The 18,692-nt window shown below is 57.2% G+C and overlaps 1 protein-coding gene across 1 annotated transcript in view; it reads right to left on the reverse strand.

The window, feature by feature from the left end:
- The window catches only part of LOC147096498 (epidermal growth factor-like protein 8), a 76,867-nt gene extending 58,267 nt beyond the window's left edge, over nucleotides 1–18,600 (reverse strand). Inside the window, exons 1-4 of the mRNA XM_085975299.1 lie at nucleotides 18,442–18,600; nucleotides 16,246–16,368; nucleotides 9,753–9,865; nucleotides 2,672–2,767 (exon numbers count right to left, since the gene is read on the reverse strand). Coding sequence (XP_085831425.1) covers nucleotides 2,672–2,767; nucleotides 9,753–9,865; nucleotides 16,246–16,368; nucleotides 18,442–18,521 — 412 coding nt within the window. The 5' untranslated portion in view covers nucleotides 18,522–18,600. The remainder of the gene's footprint in view (nucleotides 1–2,671; nucleotides 2,768–9,752; nucleotides 9,866–16,245; nucleotides 16,369–18,441) is intronic.
- Nucleotides 18,601–18,692: the final 92 nt, after the last annotated feature.

Genomic DNA, 18,692 nt, shown 5'->3' on the forward strand with positions numbered 1-18,692 from the left:
ACCCTGTGCGGTGAGAGTCTCACTGACCTGTCTAACCCTGTGCGGTGTGAGTCTCACTGACCTGTCTGACCCTGTGCGGTGTGAGTCTCACTGACCTGTCTGACCCTGTGCGGTGTGACCCTCACTGACCTGTCTGACCCTGTGCGGTGTGAGTCTCACTGACCTATCTGACCCTGTGCGGTGTGAGTCTCACTGAACTGTCTGACCCTGTGCGGTGTGACCCTCACTGACCTGTCTGACCCTGTGCGGTGTGAGTCTCACTGACCTGTCTGACCCTGTGCGGTGTGAGTCTCACTGACCTGTCTGACCCTGTGCGGTGTGAGTCTCACTGACCTGTCGTCTCACTGACCTGTCTGACCCTGTGCGGTGTGAGTCTCACTGACCTGTCTGACTCTGTGCGGTGTGACCCTCACTGACCTGTCTGACCCTGTGCGGTGTGAGTCTCACTGACCTGTCTGACCCTGTGCGGTGTGACCCTCACTGACCTGTCTGACCCTGTGCGGTGTGAGTCTCACTGACCTGTCTGACCCTGTGCGGTGTGAGTCTCACTGAACTGTCTGACCCTGTGCGGTGTGACCCTCACTGACCTGTCTGACCCTGTGCGGTGTGAGTCTCACTGACCTGTCTGACCCTGTGCGGTGTGAGTCTCACTGACCTGTCTGACCCTGTGCGGTGTGAGTCTCACTGACCTGTCGTCTCACTGACCTGTCTGACCCTGTGCGGTGTGAGTCTCACTGACCTGTCTGACTCTGTGCGGTGTGACCCTCACTGACCTGTCTGACCCTGTGCGGTGTGAGTCTCACTGACCTGTCTGACCCTGTGCGGTGTGACCCTCACTGACCTGTCTGACCCTGTGCGGTGTGAGTCTCACTGACCTGTCTGACCCTGTGCGGTGTGAGTCTCACTGACCTGTCTGACCCTGTGCGGTGTGAGTCTCACTGACCTGTCTGACCCTGTGCGGTGTGAGTCTCACTGACCTGTCTGACCCTGTGCGGTGTGAGTCTCACTGACCTGTCTGACCCTGTGCGGTGTGAGTCTCACTGACCTGTCTGACCCTGTGCGGTGTGACCCTCACTGACCTGTCTGACCCTGTGCGGTGTGAGTCTCACTGACCTGTCTGACCCTGTGCGGTGTGAGTCTCACTGACCTGTCTGATCCTGTGCGGTGTGAGTCTCACTGACCTGTCTGACCCTGTGCGGTGTGAGTCTCACTGACCTGTCTGACCCTGTGCGGTGTGAGTCTCACTGACCTGTCTGACCCTGTGCGGTGTGACCCTCACTGACCTGTCTGACCCTGTGCGGTGTGAGTCTCACTGACCTGTCTGACCCTGTGCGGTGTGAGTCTCACTGACCTGTCTGACCCTGTGCGTTGTGAGTCTCACTGACCTGTCTGACCCTGTGCGGTGTGACCCTCACTGACCTGTCTGACCCTGTGCGGTGTGAGTCTCACTGACCTGTCTGACCCTGTGCGGTGTGAGCGTCACTGACCTGTCTGACCCTGTGCGGTGTGAGCCTCACTGACCTGTCTGACCCTGTGCGGTGTGACTCTCACTGACCTGTCTGACCCTGTGCGGTGTGAGTCTCACTGACCTGTCTGACCCTGTGCGGTGTGAGTCTCACTGACCTGTCTGACCCTGTGCGGTGTGAGTCTCACTGACCTGTCTGACCCTGTGCGGTGTGAGTCTCACTGACCTGTCTGACCCTGTGCGGTGTGAGTCTCACTGACCTGTCTGACCCTGTGCGGTGTGAGTCTCACTGACCTGTCTGACCCTGTGCGGTGTGAGTCTCAATGACCTGTCTGACCCTGTGTGGTGTGAGTCTCACTGACCTGTCTGACCCTGTGCGTTGTGACCCTCACTGACCTGTCTGACCCTGTGTGGCGTGAGTCTCACTGACCTGTCTGACCCTGTGCGGTGTGAGTCTCACTGACCTGTCTGACCCTGTGCGGTGTGAGTCTCACTGACCATTCTGACCCTGTGCGGTGTGACCCTCACTGACCTGTCTGACCCTGTGCGGTGTGAGTCTCACTGACCATTCTGACCCTGTGCGGTGTGAGTCTCACTGACCTGTCTGACCCTGTGCGGTGTGAGTCTCACTGACCATTCTGACCCTGTGCGGTGTGACCCTCACTGACCTGTCTGACCCTGTGCGGTGTGAGTCTCACTGACCATTCTGACCCTGTGCGGTGTGAGTCTCACTGACCATTCTGACCCTGTGTGGTGTGACCCTCACTGACCAGTGTGACCCTCACTGACCTGTCTGACCCTGTGCGGTGTGACCCTCACTGACCAGTGTGACCCTGTGCGGTGTGACCCTCACTGACCTGTCTGACCCTGTGCGGTGTGACCCTCACTGACCTGTCTGACCCTGTGCGGTGTGACCCTCACTGACCTGTCTGACCCTGTGCGGTGTGACCCTCACTGACCAGTGTGACCCTCACTGACCTGTCTGACCCTGTGCGGTGTGACCCTCACTGACCAGTGTGACCCTGTGCGGTGTGACCCTCACTGACCTGTCTGACCCTGTGCGGTGTGACCCTCACTGACCTGTCTGACCCTGTGCAGTGTGACCCTCACTGACCTGTCTGACCCTGTGCGGTGTGACCCTCACTGACCTGTGTGACCCTCGCTGACCTGTCTGACCCTGTGGATGGTGAGTGAACGGCGAATTACCTATCGCGCAGGTCTTCCCGCCCCAACCAGGGTGGCAGTCACATGTGTTCGGCCTGGAACAGGAGCCGCCATTCTGGCACGGTTTGGCACAGAGCGCTAGAAGAGAGAAAGATATGGTCAGGGATTGGCTCCACAGGATGCAATTCACCAGAGGAGTCCTCGTCAGTGACTGACTGGAGAATCCTGGCAGCAGGGTCAGGGATAGAGAGATGCTGGGGTTCAGCGCCCCCCTCAGCACACTGAGCATGTCCACCGAGGCACTCACTGCTTCCGGGTGGACAATTGCCTCTCTGTCGCTCCCGACTCGCTTAGGTGGGCCTCCTGTTAAACAATAATGACTTGCATTTCTATCGTACCTTTCACCACATCAGGGTGTCAGAAAGCTCTTTACAGCCAATGCTCAGCTAGGGTTCCGCCAGGACCACTCGGCTCCAGACCTCATTACTATTATGTCCGTGAATGATTGAGACACGGACAGCAGAGTTAAACAAAACAAGTCTTTACTGGTGGAAGTCAATAGTGAAACTAAAACAACAGAGGCTCACTAGCGCCTTTTATACAGGGGTGGTCACTGCCGGTACTGCAGTCTGAGACCAGTTATTCTCTTAAAGGTACATACACAACAATTCCTCCCCTTTTAGATAAACAGTACATAACATTCATTTAACAACTAAATGATAACTAATTACAATCACAATTACTGTTGCAAGATACATTGGTTAAGTTTAAGCAATTATAAGTTCAGTCTTTGAGGAGGCTTCCTGATTCTGTCTGGATAACGCCTCTTTGGGGTATCAGGTTCTTCTGGCAATGTTGAGTCGGGATCAATGTCGTTGTTTGGTTCGTCTGCTTCCAATATCACCGGTTCTGCGGTAGTTGCAATTGGTACGTCGATTTCATTACCAGGTGTATCAGATCGTGGTGTGGAGTTGACGTTTTCCAGTGACTCTAGAATCTGGTCAGCATGGCGTCTTACAATGCTCTCCCCAACGTCCACGGTATACATGAGAGGTCCTTGTTGTGTACAAATCGTTCCTGGCTGCCATTTCTCAGTGCGGTAGTCCCGGGCCAAAACTGGTTGACCTATCTTAAAACTCCTGGTCGGCCTTTCATTCATATTCTGAAACTGCCTGTTCTCCACATCTCTTCGGACGTTTGGCTTAACCAAATCCAAGCGGCATCGTAGGCTTCGATTGAAGAACATCATGGCTGGAGTTTGGTTGGTAACCGCATGTGTCGCATTCCGGTAGGCAAACAAGAAGTTGTCCACCTTGTGTTGTAGGGGTATATCTTCATTACACATTGCCTTGATAGCCTTCTTGAATGTTTGGACAAACCTCTCAGCCAATCCATTAGTGGCTGGATGATATGGGGCAGATGTGTAATGCTTAACACCATTGTTCTTTAAGAACCTCCGGAACTCTTCAGACACAAACTGTGGTCCATTGTCAGAGCAAATCTGTTCAGGCAGCCCATTTCTGGCAAATATGGTTCGTAAAACTGTGATAGTTTTTTCCGTGGTGGTTGAGGACATTTTTATTACCTCTGGCCACTTTGAATGTGCATCCACCGCAATTAAAAACATCGAGTCCATGAAGGGACCAGCAAAATCAATGTGCACCCTTTGCCATGGAGATGAGGGCCACTCCCATGGATGCAGAGGAGCTTGTGGTGGGGCGTTTTGGACCTTCTGGCATCCTGCACAGCTCTTGGTCATCTCTTCGATTTCTCTATCGATTCCCGGCCACCACACAAACGCTCTGGCTAAGTTCTTCATTTTTACCCCTCCCAGATGACCCTCATGAAGCTCATTGAGCACTCTATCCGTCAACTTAGGTGGAATTACTACTCTGGATCCACACATCAAGGTTCCTCTGCACACTGACAGCTGTTCTCTTCTCGGCGAGAATGCTGGCAGCAGTGGTTCGCCATGTGCTGGCCATCCCTTCACCGTTAAATCATAGACCCGTGATAGTGTCGGGTCATTCCGTGTTTCCTTTTCTATGTTTGCATTCGTCACAGGGAGACATTCGACTATGGTCGAGTGGAATAACTCCATTGGATCCACTGCAAGGTCTTCTTCTTCCACCATCGGCAACGGTAGGCGTGACAATCCATCAGCATTTCCACGCTGTTTAGTTCCTTTGTACTCGATGTCATATTGGTGTGCCCCTAGGAAAAGGGACCATCTCTGCAGCCGTTGTGCTGTCATTATCGGTACGCCCTTCTGAGGGTTGAAAATGGAGCGAAGAGGTTGATGATCGGTTAGTAGAGTAAATTTTTGACCGTGCAGGTAGTGATTGAACTTCTTCACCCCCCACACCAGGCTGAGGGCCTCTCTGTCAATCTGGGCGTAGTTACGCTCGGCAGAAGTTAACGAGCGTGACGCAAAAGCTATCGGCCTCCCTAAACCATCAAGGAATTTATGTGACAGTACCGCCCCAATGCCGTAGGGAGACGCATCACACGCCAGTCTGATCGGCAGTGCTGGGTTGTAGTGAGCCAATACTTCCCTTGAAGTGATTAAGTCCTTACTCTTCTGAAAGGCACGCTTACAATCATCGCTCCATTTCCATGCTACCCCCGTTCGTAGCAGGGCATTCAGTGGGTGCAGAATTGTCGACAAATTCGGCAAAAACTTATGGTAGTAATTCACCAATCCGAGGAATGACCTCAGTTGCGACACATTTTCAGGCGCTGGGGCCTTAACAACCGCTTCAATTTTGTCAGGGGACTTATGTAACCCCTCTTCATCAATCACGTGGCCACAATACGATAGCTGTTTCTTAAAAAATTCGCACTTGGGGCGGTTGGCTCGCAGCCCATGTTCCCGTAGTCTAGTGAGCACCTGTTCTAGGTTGTTAAGGTGTTCACTGTCATCTTCACCCGTCACAAGGATGTCGTCCAAGTAACACTGAGTCCCCGGAATCCCTTGCAGGACTTGTTCCATCGCTCTTTGCCATATCGCCGGAGCCGATGCTACTCCGAATACCAATCGATGATACTGGTAAAGACCTTTGTGAGTGTTTATCGTGAGATACCTCCTAGAGGACTCTTCAACCTCCATCTGCAAATATGCTTGTGCTAGGTCAATTTTTGTAAAACGCTTCCCTCTAGACAGTGAGGCGAAGATGTCTTCTATCCTTGGAAGAGGATATTGTACTGTGTGAAGGAGTGGGTTCACCGTCACCTTGAAATCCCCACAGATGCGAATCTTCCTTGGCTCCCCGGACTTATTGCTTAACGTTTTCTTCATGACAGGAACGATGGGTGTCGCCCACTCGCTCCAGTCGACCTTAGACAACACGCCTGCCTTCTCCAGATTCTCCAGCTCTGCCTCGACGGCTGGGCGAATTGCATATGGTACCGGTCTTGCTTTGAAAAACTTGGGAACTGCATTCTCTTCTATTTTTATCGAGGCGGTTACGCCTTTAAGCGTGCCCAGTTCTTGTTGAAATACCTCTGGCGTTAGCTAAGATTGTTGACAATCATCCAGGAGTGACGTCTTCATCTTTTTTACCGTCCACCGTCATTGCATGAATGGAGTGCCAATCTAAGTTTATCTTCCTGATCCATTCCCGTCCCAATAACGGTGGTCCACCATTTGGCAGTATGTAGAGATACAATTTCCGTATTTTCTTGCCGTTGTATTCGACAGGCACCCTTATTTTTCCTCTGGGGTATACTTTTTGCCCCGTATACGTCGTCAAGACGATGGATGTCTCTCTCAAGGGTACGTGTGAAAATAGCCGCTCGTAGTCTCGTCGATTCATGACGGTTAGCGCTGATCCTGTATCCAATTCCATTTTAACTTGGGACCCTGCTATCGTGAGGGTGACCCAAATGTTTCGGTAAGCCTCTTTTGTGATTACATTGTGAAGTTTGAGACAGCTTAGTCTCCTGTTCCCGGATTCACTATCGCTCATCTGGTCTTCGGAACTACTGTCCGTCATCTTTTGTACTTTCTTGTATGGTTCCTTAGTAGCCTTTTTGTTGTCGCCGGTCTTCTTCCCAGACCTGCAAACTTGTGCAATGTGTCCCATCTTCCCGCATTGCCTGCATATTTTGTCTTTGGACCAGCAGTCCTTCTGGTCATGGTTAGTTCTGCCGCAGCGATAACATTTTGCAAATCCCCGTGTCATTTCGTGGGTGCCGTATTCCTGTGGCTTTTGTTGAATTTCTGCAGCTCCCCTGGCTGCTGCTTCATACGATACTGCCACGCTGAAAGCCTTATCTAGCGTCAGCTCTTTCTCTGAGAGTAACTTCTTCTGTGTTCCTTCACTCAGGAGTCCACAGACAAATTTGTCCCATAGAGTATCTTCCAGTCCTGCTCCGAACTGGCAGTGCTTTGATAGCTTGCGTAGTTCCGTAAGGTACTCAGCATTGCTCTCATCTTTATGCTGAGTTCTCCTGTGGAATTTAAGTCTTTCTGCTATCAACAGCGGTGCGGGGTTTAGGTGTTCCTGTAGGACAGCAACAATTTCGTTAAAACTCTTCGCCTTCGGTTTGGCTGGAGTAATCAGGTCCCGCAATAGGCCATATGTTCTAGCGCCCATTAAGTTTAACAATATCGATGCCTTTTTCTCCTCCGCTATTTCGTTTGCCTCGAAATATACCTCGACTCTTTCCACATACGTGGTCCAGTCCTCTATTGTATTATCAAAAGCAGTGATACAGCCAGTCTTCGGCATCTTGCAAATCTAAAATGGCGCCTCCCGCGCTTTGCCTTCTTCCCCGATTTAACAAAATGGCGCCTCCCGCACTTTGCCTTCTTCCCCGCTGATTACGATGGCGCCTCCCACGCTTTGCCTTCTTCCCCGCTGTTGTTAGCGCTGCTTTCCACGGTTTCTTGCGTGTTTAATTTTTTTTCTTTTAATTATTTTCCCGTCGTGGAACAACCCTGTGGGACTCTTGCCTCCCTCTTCACGGGTCTATACGCAGCCAGGCTTTGTAGCACCGGCCGCGCCCTGTGTGCTCCACCCTCTCTCTCTCTTCTTCCCGACAACGCTGCTCGGCCCCGTTGCAAACCACCCGCTCGAGTTCGCGACCGCCGCAGCCCAGGAAGGATCAGTGCACTACCTGCCACCAGCCCGATTAGCTGAAGCACCGTCGACAGGAACCAGGCCCCGCTTCCGACAGCTTCTCCAGCAATCTTCAACTCTGCAACACAGGGCGGATGCCCACGGTCGACGCCCGTTTCTACTGCCTCTTACTTTCTTTTCTTTCTGGCCTCGACCTCTGCTCACTTCGCTGTAGGAATGGATCCCAGGAGGTGGTGCAGACTGTAGGTAGGTTCGTATCTGCTCGTCGCCAGTATTATGTCCGTGAATGATTGAGACACGGACAGCAGAGTTAAACAAAACACGTCTTTACTGGTGGAAGTCAATAGTGAAACTAAAACAACAGAGGCTCACTAGCGCCTTTTATACAGGGGTGGTCACTGCCGGTACTGCAGTCTGAGACCAGTTATTCTCTTAAAAGGTACATACACAACAATTACAGCCTTGGTCCAAACATGGACAAAGGAGCTGAATTCCAGAGGTGAGGTGAGAGTGACTGCCCTTGACATCAAGGCAGCTCTTGACCGAGTGTGGCATCAAGGTGCCCTACTTGGAGAGGCAAGGATTAATCAAGGATAGTCAGCATGGCTTTGTCAGGGGGAGATCATGTCTAACCAATTTGATTGAATTTTTCGAGGGGGTGACTAGGTGTGCGGATAAGGGTAGTGCAGTTGATGTAGTCTACATGGACTTCAGTAAAGCTTTTGGCAAAGTCCCGCATGGGAGACTGGTCAAGGAGGTAAGAGCCCATGGGATCCAGGACAATTTGGCACATTGGATCCAAAATTGGCTTAGTGACAGGAGGCAGAGGGTGATGGTCGAAGGTTGTTTATGTGACTGGAAGCCTGTGTCCAGTGGTGTACCACAGGGATTGGTGCTGGGTCCTTTGCTGTTTGTCGTGTACATTAATGATTTAGATATGAATGTAGGAGGTATGATCAGTAAGTTCACAGATGACACGAAAATTGGTGGAGTGGTAAATAGCGAGGAGGGAAGCCTCAGGCTACAGGACAATATAGACGGGTTGGTCAGATGGGCAGAACACTGGCAAATGGAATTTAACCCTGAAAAGTGTGAGGTGATGCATTTTGGGAGGACTAACAAGGCAAGGGAATACACAATGAATGGTAGGACCCTAGGAAGGACAGAGGATCAGAGGGACCTTGGTGTGCATGTACATTGATCCCTGAAGGCAGCAGAACAGTTGGATAAGGTGGTTAAAAAGGCATATGGGATACTTGCCTTCATTAGCCGAGGCATAGAATATAAGAGCAGGGGGGTTATGATGGAGCTGTACAAAACGCTGGTTAGGCCACAGCTGGAATACTGTGTGCAGTTCTGGTCGCCACACTATAGGAAGGATGTGATTGCATTGGAGAGGGTGCAGAGGAGATTCACCAGGATGTTACCTGGGCTGGAGCGCTTCATTGATTGAGCGATAAATATTGGCCAGGACACCGGGGAGAACTCCCCCTGCTCTTCGAAAGCGTGGCCATGGGATCTTTTAGGTCGACCTGAGAGAGCAGATGGGGCCCCGTTCAACGTCTCACCTGAAAGACGGAACTCCGACAGGGCAGTGCTCCCTCAGTACTGCCCCCCTCCTCCTCCTCTCACCCCCTCTCCTCCCATTCCCCTCCCTTTCCCCCTCCACTTCTCATCTCCCTCCATCACCCCATCCCTCCCCCTGTCCCTCCCTCCTCCCCTTCCTCCTCCCTCTCCCCTCTCCCTCTCATCTCCTCTTCCCTTCCCTCTGCTCCTCCACCTCCCCTTCTCTCCTCCTCCTCCGCCCCCTCCCCTTCGCTTCCCCTCCTCCTCCTCTCCCTCTCCCCCTCTACTCCCCCTCTCCCCTCTCCCTCTCATCTCCCCTTCCCCTCCCTTTGCTCCTCCACCTCCCCTTCTCTCCCCCTCCTCCTCCTCCCCCTCCCCTTCCCCCACCCTTCCCCTCCTCCTCCTCCCCCTCTTCCTCCACCTCCCATCTCAACCTCTCCCCCTCCCTCCCCCTCCCCCTCTCCCTCTCTCACCTATATCACAGGTGGTGGCGTGGGAGTGTTGTTTCCTCCATCCTTTGCAGCACTGATACACCGTCTGATAGACCTCTTTCCGCACGTCCCGGGAGGAGATCCTGTACGTGGTCCTGAGGGAAGAGCAGCTGGGGATTAGAGCACAATAAAGGCAGAGAGAGAGAGAAACTATTTCCTCTGGTGGGGGGAGTCCAGAACAAAGGGGCAGAACCTTAAAATTAGAGCCAGGCCGTTCAGGGGCGATGTCGGGAAGCCCAAAGTGCCGTGGAAATCTGGAACTCTCTCCCCCAAAAAAGTGTTGAGGCTGGGGGTCAATTGAACAATTCAAGACTGATATCGATGGATTTTTGTTGGGTAAAGGTGTGAAGGGTTACAGAACCAAGGCAGGTAGATGGAGTTACGATACGGTTCAGCCATTGAATGGTGGAATGGGCTCGAGGGGCTGAATGGCCTCCTCCTGTCCGGATGTTCCTCTGTAACATGGGGTTAAAGCTGTATCTTTGGTACATCATGTAAGGGGATATTCAACTGGATTCGAATCCCTTCTACTTCGGACTTGCAGTGACTGTCAGGGATACTGGAAGATAGCAGAGGGAAACAGCATCACCCACCAATGACAGGTCTCACCTTCACTCCCATCCACTCCCAGTCCTTTATAATACCCAACTTGGGAAAGGTGTCAACCGTGGATCAGTGTGGTAGCACACTCGCCACTCAATCACAAGGTCTTGGGTTCACTGCAGTGCTGAGGGAGCGCCGCAGTGTCGGAGGGGCAGTACTGAGGGAGCGCGGCACTGTCGGAGGGGCAGTACTGAGGGAGTGCTGCACTGTCGGAGGGGCAGTACTGAGGGAGCGCCGCACTGTCGGAGGGGCAGTACTGAGGGAGTGCTGCACTGTCGGAGGGGCAGTACTGAGGGAGCGCCGCACTGTCGGAGGGGCAGTACTGAGGGAGCACCGCACTGTCGGAGGGGCAGTACTGAGGGAGCGCCGCACTGTCGGAGGGGCAGTACTGAGGGAGTGCTGCACTGTCGGAGGGGCAGTACTGAGGGAGCGCCGCACTGTCGGAGGGGCAGTACTGAGGGAGTGCCGCGCTGTCGGAGGGGCAGTACTGAGGGAGCACCGCACTGTCGGAGGGGCAGTACTGAGGGAGCGCCGCACTGTCGGAGGGGCAGTACTGAGGGAGCGCTGCACTGTCGGAGGGGCAGTACTGAGGGAGTGCTGCACTGTCGGAGGGGCAGTACTGAGGGAGCGCCGCACTGTCGGAGGGGCAGTACTGATGGAGCACCGCACTGTCGGAGGGGCGGTACTGAGGGAGCGCCGCAGTGTCGGAGGGGCAGTACTGAGGGAGCGCCGCACTGTTGGAGGGGCAGTACTGAGGGAGTGCTGCACTGTCGGAGGGGCAGTACTGAGGGAGTGCCGCGCTGTCGGAGGGGCAGTACTGAGGGAGCACCGCACTGTCGGAGGGGCAGTACTGAGGGAGCGCCGCACTGTCGGAGGGGCAGTACTGAGGGAGCGCTGCACTGTCGGAGGGGCAGTACTGAGGCAGTGCTGCACTGTCGGAGGGGCAGTACTGAGGGAGCGCCGCACTGTCGGAGGGGCAGTACTGATGGAGCACCGCACTGTCGGAGGGGCGGGTACTGAGGGAGCGCCGCACTGTCGGAGGGGCAGTACTGAGGGAGCACCGCATTGTCGGAGGGGCAGTACTGAGGGAGCGCCGCACTGTCGGAGGGGCAGTACTGAGGGAACGCTGCACTGTCGGAGGGGCAGTACTGAGGGAGTGCTGCACTGTCGGAGGGGCAGTACTGAGGGAGCGCCGCAGTGTCGGAGGGGCAGTACTGAGGGAGCGCTGCACTGTCGGAGGGGCAGTACTGAGGGAGCGCCGCACTGTCAGAGGGGCAGTACTGAGGGAGCGCCGCACTGTCGGAGGGGCAGTACTGAGGGAGCGCTGCACTGTCGGAGGGGCAGTACTGAGGGAGCGCCGCACTGTCGGAGGGGCAGTACTGAGGGAGTGCTGCACTGTCGGAGGGACAGTACTGAGGGGGCGCTGCACTGTCGGAGGGGCAGTACTGAGGGAGCGCTGCACTGTCGGAGGGGCAGTACTGAGGGAGCGCCGCACTGTCGGAGGGGCAGTACTGAGGGAGTGCTGCGCTGTCGGAGGGGCAGTACTGAGGGAGTGCTGCACTGTCGGAGGGGTAGTACTGAGGGAGTGCTGCACTGCTGGACGGTCACTACTGAGGGAGCGTTGCACTGTCGGAGGGGCAGTACTGAGGGAGTGCTGCACTGCTGGAGGGTCACTACTGAGGGAGCGTTGCACTGTCGGAGGGGCAGTACTGAGGGAGTGCCGCGCTGTCGGAGGGGCAGTACTGAGGGAGCGCTGCACTGTCGGAGGGGCAGTACTGAGGGAGCGCTGCACTGTCGGAGGGGCAGTACTGAGGGAGTGCCGCACTGCTGGAGGGGCAGTACTGAGGGAGTGCTGCACTGTCGGAGGGGTAGTACTGAGGGAGTGCCGCACTGCTGGAGGGTCAGTATTGAGGGAGCGCTGCACTGTCGGAGGGGCAGTACTGAGGGAGTGCCGCACTGCTGGAGGGTCAGTACTGAGGGAGTGCTGAACTGTCGGAGGGGCAGTACTGAGGGAGCGCTGCACTGTCGGAGGGGCAGTACTGAGGGAGCGCCGCACTGTCGGAGGGGCAGTACTGAGAGAGCGCTGCACTGTCGGAGGGGCAGTACTGAGGGAGCACCGCACTGTCGGAGGGGCAGTACTGAGGGAGCGCCGCACTGTCGGAGGGGCAGTACTGAGGGAGTGCTGCACTGCCGGAGGGGCAGTACTGAGGGAGCGCTGCCCTGTCGGAGAGGCAGTACTGAGGGAGTGCCACACTGTCGGAGTGACAGTACTGAGGGAGCGCCGCACTGTCGGAGGGGCAGTACTGAGGGAGCGCCGCACTGTTGGAGGGGCAGTACTGAGGGAGTGCCGCACTTTTGGAGGGGCAGTACTGAGGGAGTGCTGCACTGTCGGAGGGGCAGTACTGAGGGTGCGCTGCACTGCCGGAGGGCCAGTACTGAGGGATCGCCACACTGTCGGAGGGGCAGTACTGAGGGAGTGCCACACTGTCAAAGGGGCAGTACTGAGGGAGCGCAGCACTGTCGGAGGGGCAGTACTGAGGGAGTGCCGCACTGTCAGAGGGGCAGTACTGAGGGAGTGCCGCACTGTCGGAGGGGCAGTACTGAGGGAGTGCCACACTGTCAGAGGGGCAGTACTGAGGGTGTGCTGCACTGCCGGAGGGCCAGTACTGAGGGATCGCCGCACTGTCGGAGGGGCAGTACTGAGGGAGCGCAGCACTATCGGAGGGGCAGTACTGAGGGATCGCCGCACTGTCGGAGGGGCAGTACTGAGGGTGTGCTGCACTATCGGAGGGGCAGTACTGAGGGAGCGCAGCACTATCGGAGGGGCAGTACTGAGGGATCGCCGCACTGTCGGAGGGGCAGTACTGAGGGAGCGCAGCACTGTCGGAGGGGCAGTACTGAGGGAGTGCGGCACTGTCGGAGGGGCAGTACTGAGGGAGTGCTGCACTGCCGGAGGGGCAGTACTGAGGGAGCGCTGCCCTGTCGGAGAGGCAGTACTGAGGGAGTGCCACACTGTCGGAGTGACAGTACTGAGGGAGCGCCGCACTGTCGGAGGGGCAGTACTGAGGGAGCGCCGCACTGTTGGAGGGGCAGTACTGAGGGAGTGCCGCACTTTTGGAGGGGCAGTACTGAGGGAGTGCTGCACTGTCGGAGGGGCAGTACTGAGGGTGCGCTGCACTGCCGGAGGGCCAGTACTGAGGGATCGCCACACTGTCGGAGGGGCAGTACTGAGGGAGTGCCACACTGTCAAAGGGGCAGTACTGAGGGAGCGCAGCACTGTCGGAGGGGCAGTACTGAGGGAGTGCCGCACTGTCAGAGGGGCAGTACTGAGGGAGTGCCGCACTGTCGGAGGGGCAGTACTGAGGGAGTGCCACACTGTCAGAGGGGCAGTACTGAGGGTGTGCTGCACTGCCGGAGGGCCAGTACTGAGGGATCGCCGCACTGTCGGAGGGGCAGTACTGAGGGAGCGCAGCACTATCGGAGGGGCAGTACTGAGGGTGTGCTGCACTATCGGAGGGGCAGTACTGAGGGAGCGCCGCACTGTCGGAGGGGCAGTACTGAGGGAGCGCCGCACTGTCGGAGGGGCAGTACTGAGGGAGCGCAGCACTGTCGGAGGGGCAGTACTGAGGGAGTGCGGCACTGTCGGAGGGGCAGTACTGAGGGAGTGCCACACTGTCGGAGGGGCAGTACTGAGGGAGTGCGGCACTGTCGGAGGGGCAGTACTGAGGGAGTGCCACACTGTCGGAGGGGCAGTACTGAGGGAGCGCAGCACTGTCGGAGGGGCAGTACTGAGGGAGTGCGGCACTGTCGGAGGGGCAGTACTGAGGGATCGCCGCACTGTCGGAGGGGCAGTACTGAGGGAGCGCTGCACTATCAGAGGGGCAGTACTGAGGGAGTGCCACACTGTCGGAGGGGCAGTACTGAGGGAGTGCGGCACTGTCGGAGGGGCAGTACTGAGGGAGTGCCACACTGTCAGAGGGGCAGTACTGAGGGAGTGCGGCACTGTCGGAGGGGCAGTACTGAGGGAGTGCCACACTGTCGGAGGGGCAGTACTGAGGGAGCGCTGCACTATCAGAGGGTCAGTACTGAGGGAGCGCCGCACTGTCGGAGGGTCAGTACTGAGGGAGCGCCACACTGTCGGAGGGGCAGTACTGAGGGAGTGCGGCACTATCAGAGGGTCAGTACTGAGGGAGCGCCGCACTGTCGGAGGGTCAGTACTGAGGGAGTGCCACACTGTCGGAGGGGCAGTACTGAGGGAGCGCTGCACTATCAGAGGGTCAGTACTGAGGGAGCGCCGCACTGTCGGAGGGTCAGTACTGAGGGAGTGCTGCACCGTCGGAGGGTCAGTACTGAGGGAGCGCTGCACCGTCGGAGGGTCAGTACTGAGGGAGCGCAGCACTGTCGGAGGGTCAGTACTGAGGGAGCGCTGCACTATCAGAGGGTCAGTACTGAGGGAGCGCCGCACTGTCGGAGGGTCAGTACTGAGGGAGTGCTGCACCGTCGGAGGGTCAGTACTGAGGGAGTGCTGCACTATCAGAGGGTCAGTACTGAGGGAGCGCAGCACTGTCGGAGGGTCAGTACTGAGGGAGTGCCGCACTGTCGGAGGGGCTGTACTGAGGGAGCGCTGCACTGTCGGAGGAGCAGTACTGAGGGAGTGCCACACTGTCGGAGGGGCAGTACTGAGGGAGTGCGGCACTGTCGGAGGGGCAGTACTGAGGGAGTGCCACACTGTCAGAGGGGCAGTACTGAGGGAGTGCGGCACTGTCGGAGGGGCAGTACTGAGGGAGTGCCACACTGTCGGAGGGGCAGTACTGAGGGAGCGCTGCACTATCAGAGGGTCAGTACTGAGGGAGCGCCGCACTGTCGGAGGGTCAGTACTGAGGGAGCGCCACACTGTCGGAGGGGCAGTACTGAGGGAGTGCGGCACTATCAGAGGGTCAGTACTGAGGGAGCGCCGCACTGTCGGAGGGTCAGTACTGAGGGAGTGCCACACTGTCGGAGGGGCAGTACTGAGGGAGCGCTGCACTATCAGAGGGTCAGTACTGAGGGAGCGCCGCACTGTCGGAGGGTCAGTACTGAGGGAGTGCTGCACCGTCGGAGGGTCAGTACTGAGGGAGCGCTGCACCGTCGGAGGGTCAGTACTGAGGGAGCGCAGCACTGTCGGAGGGTCAGTACTGAGGGAGCGCTGCACTATCAGAGGGTCAGTACTGAGGGAGCGCCGCACTGTCGGAGGGTCAGTACTGAGGGAGTGCTGCACCGTCGGAGGGTCAGTACTGAGGGAGTGCTGCACTATCAGAGGGTCAGTACTGAGGGAGCGCAGCACTGTCGGAGGGTCAGTACTGAGGGAGTGCCGCACTGTCGGAGGGGCTGTACTGAGGGAGCGCTGCACTGTCGGAGGAGCAGTACTGAGGGAGTGCCACACTGTCGGAGGGGCAGTACTGAGGGAGTGCTGCACTGTCGGATGAGACGTTAAACCGAGGTCCGGTCTGCCCTCTCAGGTGGATGTAAAAGATCCCACGGCACTATTTTGAAGAAGAGCAGGGGAGTTCTCCCCGGTGTCCTGGGCCAATGTTTATCCCTCAACCAACATCATTAAAACAGATGATCTGGTCATTATCGCTTTGCTGTTTGTGGGAGCTTGCTGTGCAGAAACTGGCTGCTGTGTTTCCCACATTACAACAGTGACTACACTTCAAAAGCATTTCATTGGCTGTGAAGAGCTTTGGGACGTCCTGAGGTGGTGTAAGGCGCTATATAAATGCAAGTCTTTCTTTAGAATCACTGGTCCAGATGCGTTTGATTTACTGGCTCAGTATTGGGGCCTGCTTACCTCACTCCGACGGTCAGGGAGGTACACAGCAGCTGCTCTCACCTGTAGGTGCTGCATACCCTGTGGCCCTCACACAGTGCGATGTAGGGTTTATACACGGGCTGGACGTAGGATTCCGTGTACACCAGCGGAACCCGCAGAGTTTGTTTCGAACAGACCCGTCGCCTGGAAAGAATAAAACAGACAGATTGAGAGGCGAGTGCTGGATCTGCCTCGCTGTTCACTGGGCTGGGCGACTCTGGCAATCGCCAGTCTTTCTTGCCCAACCCTCGAGTCACGCGCAGGGCAGTTACAAGGCAGCCACATGGTGTGGGACTGTGAGTCACGTGTATTTCAGAGCGGGTCAGTGGGGGGGCAGGTACCCCTTCCTGAAGGGCGCAAAGGGACCCGGTGGGTTTTTAGGACAATCCAACAGCTTCCTGGTCTGTTCATCTGGTGCTGTCCGCAAATCAGCCGATTTATTAAGCTTCATTGGTGGGGTTTGAATTACTGACCTTTGAATTGGTGAGTGGGGAGGGGGAGGTGTGGGTGAGGGGAGAGGGGAGTTGTGGGGAGGGGGGAGGGGAGGTGTGGGGAGGGGGAGGGGAGAGGCGGGGTGGGGAGGGGGGGGAGGGGTTGCAGGGTGGGGGAGGGGGTCTGAGTTGGGGTGTGTAGTGGGGAGGGGGGAGGTGGGGGCAGGGGGAGGGGGTCTGGGTTGTGGGGTGGGGTGAGGGGAGGGGGGAGGGGGACTGGGTTGTGGGTGGGGTGGGGGGAGGGGGAGGGGAGAGGCAGGGTGGGGAGGGGGAGGGGTTGCAGGGTGGGGGAGGGGGTCTGAGTTGGGGTGTGTAGTGGGGAGGGGGGAGGGGGTCTGGGTTGTGGGGTGGGGTGAGGGAGGGGGGAGGGGGACTGGGTTGTGGGTGTGGTGGGGGAGGGGAGGGGGAGGGGTTGTGGGATGGGGGCGGGGAGGTGTGGGGAGGGTGGATGGGGAAGGGAGAGGCGGGGTGGGGAGGGGGAGGGGGTCTGGGTTGAGGGTTGGGGAGAGGGGGGGGTGTGGTGGGGGAGAGGGGAGGATTGGGGAGGGAGTCTGGGTTGGGGGGTGGTGTGTGGAGGGGGGAGGTGTTGCAGGGTGGGGGGAGGGGGTCTGGGTTGGGGGGTGTGGTGGGGGAGAGGGGAGGGTTGGGGAGGGAGTCTGGGTTGGGGGGTGGTGTGTGGAGGGGGGAGGTGTTGCAGGGTGGGGGGAGGGGGTCTGGGTTTGGGGGGTGTGGTGCGGGGAGGGGGGATGGGGAAGGGAGAGGCGGGGTGGGGAGGGGATGGGGAGGGGAGCAGGGTGGGGGGAGGGTGGTCTGGGTTGGGGGGTGTGGGGTGAGGAGGGGTGGGGAGAGTGGGGGGGATGGGATGGGGGAGGGGGTCTGGGTTGGGGTTGTGGTGGGGGAGGCGGGGGGGGATGGGGTCGGTCAATGGAACCAGGACCTCCCGCACGGGAAGGCCGCACCGCCCGCTGCCAATTCAGGCACGGCACCCATATAAAGACAGAAAGATCCTGCTCCGTGCGGGAACCTCCTCTTCCCACCGAGCTGGAGAAAATCACCGATCTGGACAGGGAGCCAAACCCAACCAGTGTCCGACTGAAGTGGGACACTGATCGGGGCCTTGTGGAGTCACACCAGACCCAACACCTCACTGGGTGACCAACTGACTGCAAATACAGACTCGTTCTCTCTGTCTGGCCTCTTGTGCATCCCTGATTTCCATCGCTCCACCATTGGCGGCCGTGCCTTCAGCTGCCGGGGCCCCTATGCTCTGGAATTCCCTCCCTAAACCTCTCCGCCTCTCTCTCCCCCTTTAAGACGCTCCATAAAACCTGCTTCTTCCTGTCCTAATATCTCCTTATGTGGCTCGGTGTCAAATTTTGTTTGGTGACGCTCCTGTGAAGCGCCTTGGGACGTTTTACTATTTAAAGCCACTAAGGTGTTGGTTTTCGCTCTGGGGAGGGGTGCCTTCACTTGTTGTCCATGGTGAGGACCGTTACAGTGCGGGGGAGCTGTGAGTGTGCTCACACCCCGCCGCAGCGCCGTGTGTGCGGCTCCTCACTCTGTACGTGGACCTCCTTCACTCAACAACGCTTTCTGCTCCTGCCTCTGTCTCGAAGTGCGGCCTCGGAAATTACGAGTCCGGCACTTCTGGCAATTTCGGCGAGCAGAGAAGGGGATCGGGTTCCGCACTGGCGGCGTCAGTGAGAGTAGAGTGCCCGGTACTCACCCGCCTCGCACACGCTGGCTGGCCACACTCTGACCGGCGACGAGAACAAATCCCAGCATCACCCAGAGCGGCCCCATCATGGTGAAGGGTCCGCGTCACCGTCCTGTCCCCGGGGCTGGGCCGTCGATGGTTCCGGGGCCCTCCTCACCCTCTCCGGCGATGCACTGCGTGCGATAAACCGACAACACACGTGTTGACTTAAGAAAACTACCAGACACTTGGTCTAAGCATTAAACAAAGCTTTAATCAAC

The sequence above is a fragment of the Somniosus microcephalus genome, unplaced genomic scaffold (assembly GCF_052327205.1).
Source record: "Somniosus microcephalus isolate GS21.2 unplaced genomic scaffold, FLI_Smic_1.0 unresolved_chr1, whole genome shotgun sequence".
In the NCBI taxonomy this organism is placed as follows: Eukaryota; Metazoa; Chordata; class Chondrichthyes; order Squaliformes; family Somniosidae; genus Somniosus; species Somniosus microcephalus.